Source organism: Elephantulus edwardii, unplaced genomic scaffold (genome assembly GCF_000299155.1).
Source record: "Elephantulus edwardii isolate Elephantulus edwardi_28Jun2011 unplaced genomic scaffold, EleEdw1.0 scaffold00141, whole genome shotgun sequence".
In the NCBI taxonomy this organism is placed as follows: Eukaryota; Metazoa; Chordata; class Mammalia; order Macroscelidea; family Macroscelididae; genus Elephantulus; species Elephantulus edwardii.
Window position 1 is genome coordinate 838,875 of NW_006399891.1, and position 7,128 is coordinate 846,002.

The following is a 7,128-nucleotide window of genomic DNA, read 5'->3' on the forward strand; positions in this document are numbered from 1 at the left end:
GGAGGCAAGGATTCTGAGGCTCCGTCTAACATACATGTTGTGAGGAGAGACCGGTCCTTGGAGAAGGACATCATGCTTGGGAGGGTGGAGGAACAGTGCAGGAGAGGATTGATGAGGTGGATTGATTTAGTGACTGGGATAATTGGGATGGGAGTGTCAGAGACAGTGTGATCGGCACAGGACAGAGCGGAGTTTAGGGCTGTTGTACATAAGGTCGCTATGAGTCGCAGGCAACTCGACAGCACATAACAACAACAACAACAACAACATCTAATTAAGTTACTTAAAAATTACCTTCAAAGACCTAGAATACACTTCTAATAATTATCATTTCTTGCTAACATTTCTTTCCTGGAAATACTTTCCAAATAGATTTACTTTCATATACACTCAGTTCTAAAAGACACATTTTAATCACTTTTGCAAAATACCTAGTGGAGCCACTTATGGATATTAGGAATCAATAAATTAGATTTCCCTCTTGCTCTCAGCGTTCCAAATCTATGAGAAATAATTAGCATCTGTAAACTATTTGGTTGTCCGATCCCTTAAAAGTGAGAACAGACAAATTTTACACAAGGAGGCAACCGTGGGTTAATTCATTAGGAAAGCACTTTTACAATTAAATGTTTATCATAATAGAAGGCCATGCTTACAGTTCTCGTCCATTTCCAGACATCTTGAATCCCCCAAATGGACAATGGGCAGACCCTGCCAAGTAGCAATTCACCCTGAAAAGAAAAAAAAGTCCATTATTGCAAATACTTAGCTATGAAATAATTACTAATTTTGAAATGCTTGAAATTCAGAGATTCTTAAGAGTGCCAGTTAGTTTCAATATACAATGTTCAATGCAGTAAGAAAACATTATTCTACTAAGGGAGCTTTGGTGGTTTAGTGTTAAGAAACTGAGAGGCAATCCCAAAGACACACGACACAGTGCGAATCAAGAATCATACAAGGGCTTTATGTGAGAAGGATGGGCAATCTCCCATGTAACTTATGGCCTCTGAAAACTCATTGGAGGGTCAGTTATGGGTTGGTTCTGACTTGACAGTACACAACAACAGACACACATAGACACATGTATCTCTAAGTGTGGAGAGCCACCGCTGGTGCCTTATATCCCCGAGATGCAGGTCTCATCCTTCTCTGATTACCACTGAATTGGGACCCACTCATAGCTGATACTCCAGTGAGTGTTGGGGAGACTGGCTGTAAATAACACAGGAGGAGATTGCTCCTCTTTCTCCCACAAAGCTGCTGGTGGGTTCAAATCACCTAAGAGGCCCTCCCTTTGGCTCAACACCTTATTTAAACTTTATAGTCAAACACACTGAAATTTCCTTTGGTTAGGAAAATTCCATCAATAAAATATTTTTTATAAGAGACAATAGAAAGCCAGACAAAAGGGGTCTTTATTTAATTTGCTTTTCACAACACCATTTGTTTTCCTGGCAAGTCCCAGTTTGATTCCAAATGGAAAAATCTAAGTGAGAAAAGGCTCCAGGTTATCCGTTCCTGTGGTTACCTGTGAGAAGTCAGGCATAAGGCTTTGGGCTGACTTACCACACTGTCCCAGCCTGCAGGGCAGCAGACACTGTCACAGCTTTATCAAGGTCCTTGGTGAAGACTCCTGCCGCTAAGCCATAGAAAGTGTTGTTGGCTCTCTTGATGACTTCATCTAAAGATTTAAACTTCATGATTTGCTGGACTGGTCCAAATATCTACACCACAGGGAATGAGTTAAATGGGTCAAATTAAAGGTTATGACAATTTTAAACTACACTGTGGACAAAAAGTCCAATAAATTATCCTAACCTTTTCCTATTTATTTTTGTCGTGTAACAACCTAAATAGGTAATTGTCAGGTCATTAAGTAAAGACAGGTGACATTCATATGTTAAATACAATTAGAAGAGAGGGTAAAGTGTAAATAAACATATCAATATTAATTTTTAAGTATGAGAATTAAGACTTCCTAGAAATTATGACAATACTTTCTATTATTAATTTCAGAATTTCTCATCCATTTAAGAACAGATTATTTTATTAATTGTTCCCTCAACTCTTTTTCTTACCTACTAACTTAATATACAAAAACAGCAAGCCAAAGAAGGCATTTTTTTTTCTAATGGATAAGTAATTTATGTAAGCAAGGACTAAAATCTATATTTTAAATGTCACTGTACCTATGATGATCGTGTATTTTATTGGAATTGGATATTTTCATAATTAGAGTTTCCTAACACAGAGAAACTAGTGTTGAAAGAAATCAAGTTAGTAGAAGAATATAAGTTATTAGTAAGATGCTATTATGTAGTCAAATCTTATGGAACACTTACACATCAAAAGAAATGTCTCACTATTCCAAGGCCTCACAAACCCATCTATCCTGTACTAACCAAAGCATGAGATCATTGGAGAAACCCACAAATAGAGGACAAAACAAAATCACCTTCTAAGGTCCCAGCTAAACCAGGCATTTACTTTCACTAAACTGAATTAGAGCAGCTGCACTCTGATCTGTACCTCAGCTGGGTTTTCCTTTGCATAGTAAACTTGTCTATTATAGTTTGACAAAATAATTATTGAAATTTTAAACAAATATATGTCTAATTGTTACTGACAAAGATTTTCTGGGAATGTCAATCAGGGGAGGCAAAAATCACAAGAAAGAAAGGGTTTCCCGGCGTTCACCACCGATGACCGACGAGAGTCACAAGTGGGAGCTGCTGTTCACCAGAGGCTGAATTCATGTCCTAAAGCTGTGAATGTAAAATTTGTATCGCAACCAGAGGAGCAGACGTATAGCAGCTACTGCAATCAGTGCCTTAAGAGTTCAACTAATTTGAACTAAATGCATCACATGCCACTAGGCTACTCCGAAGTGTTAAATAAGCTGTTCCCCATGTACGGTTGGTCCATGAAAAGTATGGGTCTGAACTGTACATAAGGGGTATTCAGTTAAAACTCTCCTGACACTAATACACTCTGCATGGCAGCTTATCTCTGCATGGGGAAAGAACTGCTCCCAAGAAGGTGATTAGCAATTCTGGAGCTCAAAAATTTATCTTGTAAACGGGCCTGTTAAATTCAAGCCCATGCTGTTAAAAGGTCAATGTGTGTGTGTGTCTCTCTGTGTGTGTGTGTGTGTGTGTGTGTGTGTGTGTGTACAAAAATATTTGCATCACTGAAGATTTTTCCTTTATTGTTGTTGTTGCTGTTGTTAGGAGCCTTGAATCCAGCATGACTCATAGTGACTCTATGAACAACAGATGTGAACCCTGTCCTATCCTGTTCCATTTTCATCATTGCTGACACACTTGAACCCAACGTAGCAGTAACTCAAGGGTTTTCCTCTCCTTTGCTAGTCCTCTACATTTCCAAGCATGATGTCCATAGACTCATTAACATTCCCGAAGTACATGAGACAAAGCTTCACCATCCTAGCCTCCAAAGAGCACTCTGGCTAAACTTCTTCTAAGACATATCTGTTTATTTTTTGTAGTCCATGCGATGTTCAGTACTCTTCTCCAACATCACAGTTCAAAGGGAATTGATTCTTCTGTTGTCATCCCTTTTTCACTGTTCAGGTCCTCATATAAAAGTAATTGAAAAGACCAAGGACCAAAGTCTGAATCATGCGCACCTTAGTTTCTAAACTTACATCATTGCACCTTTGTATTTTGGAGAAATTCTTTGCAACAGACTTCCCCAGTGCAACTCGTCTTTTGTATCTTGACTGCTGGTACCAGTGGTACTGATTGCGGATCCAAGTAGGATGAAAGGATTTGTATATTTTTCTGTCCCACACTCACCAGCTGCGAACTTCAGCCAGAAGGCCCCAGGAACCACCTGGTGCCTCATCCTTCCCATGCTACCTTTCCCTCTTAATTTTTCCTAGTTCTTACCAAGATATACACAGCAGCAGATCCAATCAGACTTTCCTAAATGGAATTTATGTTAGGAAATGTATAGCTATCACATAATTAAAAAGCAAAACAAATTCTTTATCACTTTATCACCTTTCCTTTTCAAATTATTTTTCAAAAATACTATCTACCCCAAAAGTTAAAGCATCATGCTGATGAAATTCTTTCCATTACTTTAACACAGTAAAAGAAGTACCTAGAAATTGTTATGTATCTTAGTCTATATTTGGTTGAAAATACAAGTCAATTTTTACTGTTTTAGTCTTGATCTCAAATAAGTTAAACTTTTATCAATAATAAAAATAATGAATGACATTTAATGGAAAAATAATTAAGGCACTGAGACTTTTAAGTGGGAACTTTGGGTACACACACAGGAACAGAACAGAATGGAAGGACTTACTTCCTCCTTGGCAATGCGCATCTCATCGGTCACATTGGAGAAAACTGTGGGCTGGATAAAGTAGCCTTTATTCCCCCAGGGGCCTCCTCCACATTCCAGCTTAGCCCCTTCTTTCTTCCCACTTTCAATGAGATTGATTATTTTATCATGTTGTTCCTTGTCAATCTGTTACAAAACCAAAGCAAAAATAGAGGAGTAGGGTATTAGCAACTTATGTTGATAACAATTGTCTGGCATGTAAATATTATTATGTCAAACATTGGACAAAATCAGTTGGCAAAGGTTGTAATTTGTTATTTTAGTAAATCCTCGCATGACTTTTCAGGAAAGAAACATTAATGATGTTCTTACTGAGTATTTGTTTTGCAGTTATAAAAAAGTCAAATAGGGCAAACACCTCTTAATCACTACCCATTACTTACTCTAGAATAAATACCTGCTCGTAATTCAACAACTTTGTCTGGAGACTGAAGCCTGAATTCAATTAAAAGGAGTAGGAGAAGAAAAAGGGAACATCCATATTAGGTTGAAACAGAGATCTTGTTAGGTGCTGTGGAGGCAGTTATGACTCAGAGGGACCCTATGAATAAGAGATCAAAACTTTGAGCTATCCTGAGCCAGCTTCACAATCTCTACCATGCTCAGCCCATTGCAGCACTACGTCAATCCATCTTCTTGATAAGCTTGCTTTCTTTTGAGGATACTCTTGTCCAAGAGTGATATGTAGGACAAAATGCTAGCTATGTATACCTGTGGAATGACAACTAAGACATATAGCTGATTCTGGGGAACAAATAATGTGATTGAACAAGAATTTCCAAGTGGACTGTTGTTTATTGCCATTGAGTTGTTCTCCATGCAAAACAGAATTATGCACTAGGCTCAGATCATTGTTAGTGATTCATTGGGTCTTCACTGACTATTTTCAGAAGTTGATCACTAGGTCTTTCTGTTCAATCTTATCCTGAGAACTCCAGTCAATCTTGCTTATCATCAGAGCAACACATAAGGCTCTACTGTAAGTTGGACAGTGGCTGTTCATATGTTGCACTGGTTGGACTCAAACTAGGCAACCATCACTGAAGGCAAACATTCTAACACTAAACCACCTATGTGCCTCAGCCACCAACGTACATGGACAGACAACTGTATAGAGTAATTAAGAGTGGTAGAGAGAAGAAAATAAGATCTTTTTAGAACTTTCCCTTCCCCCCACCCCCACATCTTTAATTTCTACCATACTTTAAACTCTAGACATAAAAACCTAGCAAACAACACTCTTGGTACCAGAAAATAAAGAGATGAATTGTATTGGGAAAGTCAGAATACTGAAGAGCCTTGACATCAGGCTGGAGACTAAGGTACACCTGATCTGAGCTATAGTCTTCTCAGTTATGTACTATGCATCAGAGAGTTGGATGGTGAATAGGTTTGATAGAAAAAGAATTGATGCCTTTGAGCTGTGGTGCTGGAGAAGAGGGTTGAATATACGATGGACTGTTAAGAGAACAAACAGGTTTGTCCTGGAGAGGGTGAGACTGTAATGCTCCTTGGAGGCAAAGATTCTGAAGCTTCATCTGACATACTTTGGGCATGTTGCAAGGAGAGACTGGTCCTTGGAGAGGGGACATCATGTTTGGCAGAGTGGAGGGACAGTGCAAGAGAGGAAGACTCTTGATGAGATGGATCGATTCTGTGACTGCGGTGATGGGAGTAAGTGTGTCAGAGACGGTGAGGTTGGCAGAGGATAGAGCAGGGTTTACGGCTCTTGCACATAGGGTCGCTATGAGTCGCAAGTGACTCGACAACATATAACAACAACAACAATAGACAAAAACCTAACAACACCAACTAGATATCTCATTGTCAGGAGTTAGATCCTTTGTCTTAAATTATTATACTGTTAAAGTGTTTTTACCAATAAATAGAAAGTAATCCTATCTATTGGGGGATGGGCTGGGGAAGAAACCTAGGCCAAAGAAGAAAGAAAAAAGAAGAGAATGAGAAGACACTTAGTCTTATCTCCCAATGATGCTATTCTCCTGCTTTACACTCACCTGAGGACCTTGGTTGACTCCTGGGGTCAGAGGATTGCCAAGAACATACTTCTTAGTCCGCTCAACACTCCTTCGAACAAACTCATCATAAATGGATTCTTCCACAAAAAGCCTGGAGGCAGCTACACAGCATTGACCTTGGTGATGGAAGACTCCTACGTGTGCAAACTCAACCGCACTGTCCACTGCAAAGAAGGCATCAGATTAAAGAAGGGCTGTTTTCTAAGGACTACGTCTATGTCTGTGTATATATGTCCAAGAGGCAATATGTTCATATAGAATATTTTAAGTTGAGTAGTCAGGCTCAATACATTCTGTTGTTGTTATTAGGTGCCATCAAGTCTAGTTTGACTCACAGCGACCCTTTGAACAAAAGATCTGAACCTAGTCCTGTCCTGCACCATCCTCACACTTCCTGACACACAAAAGCCCACTGCAGCAGTCATCATGTCAGTACACCTGTTATAAGACATTCTACCTCTTACATAATCAGCTGCAAATTGATCTTTCTTACACCTTATTAATTATGATGAGAGTAGCATCCCATAGTAAATTAAGAAAAAAATGGCAGCTGTTATTATATCTTTAATACTATCAAGATCAAGAATATGGACAGTTTCATAGGATCAAATATTGTAAATTCTCTTTATTTTTTGTTTAATTTTTTTTTTAAATTATTTTGTGTGCGTGTACCGTCAAATCAGATCTGACTGGTACAGGAGGATATTGCGCC

General features: G+C 38.8%; 1 protein-coding gene across 3 annotated transcripts in view; it reads right to left on the minus strand.

Annotated features, from left to right (window-relative positions):
* The window catches only part of LOC102866374 (retinal dehydrogenase 1-like), a 49,559-nt gene that overhangs the window by 2,555 nt on the left and 39,876 nt on the right, over nt 1–7,128 (minus strand). For all 3 annotated transcript variants that reach the window (XM_006894379.1, XM_006894380.1, XM_006894381.1), the window contains exons 9-12: nt 6,396–6,580; nt 4,339–4,503; nt 1,570–1,727; nt 657–731 (exon numbers count right to left, since the gene is read on the minus strand). In XM_006894379.1, the coding sequence (XP_006894441.1) occupies nt 657–731; nt 1,570–1,727; nt 4,339–4,503; nt 6,396–6,580 (583 nt within the window). The remainder of the gene's footprint in view (nt 1–656; nt 732–1,569; nt 1,728–4,338; nt 4,504–6,395; nt 6,581–7,128) is intronic.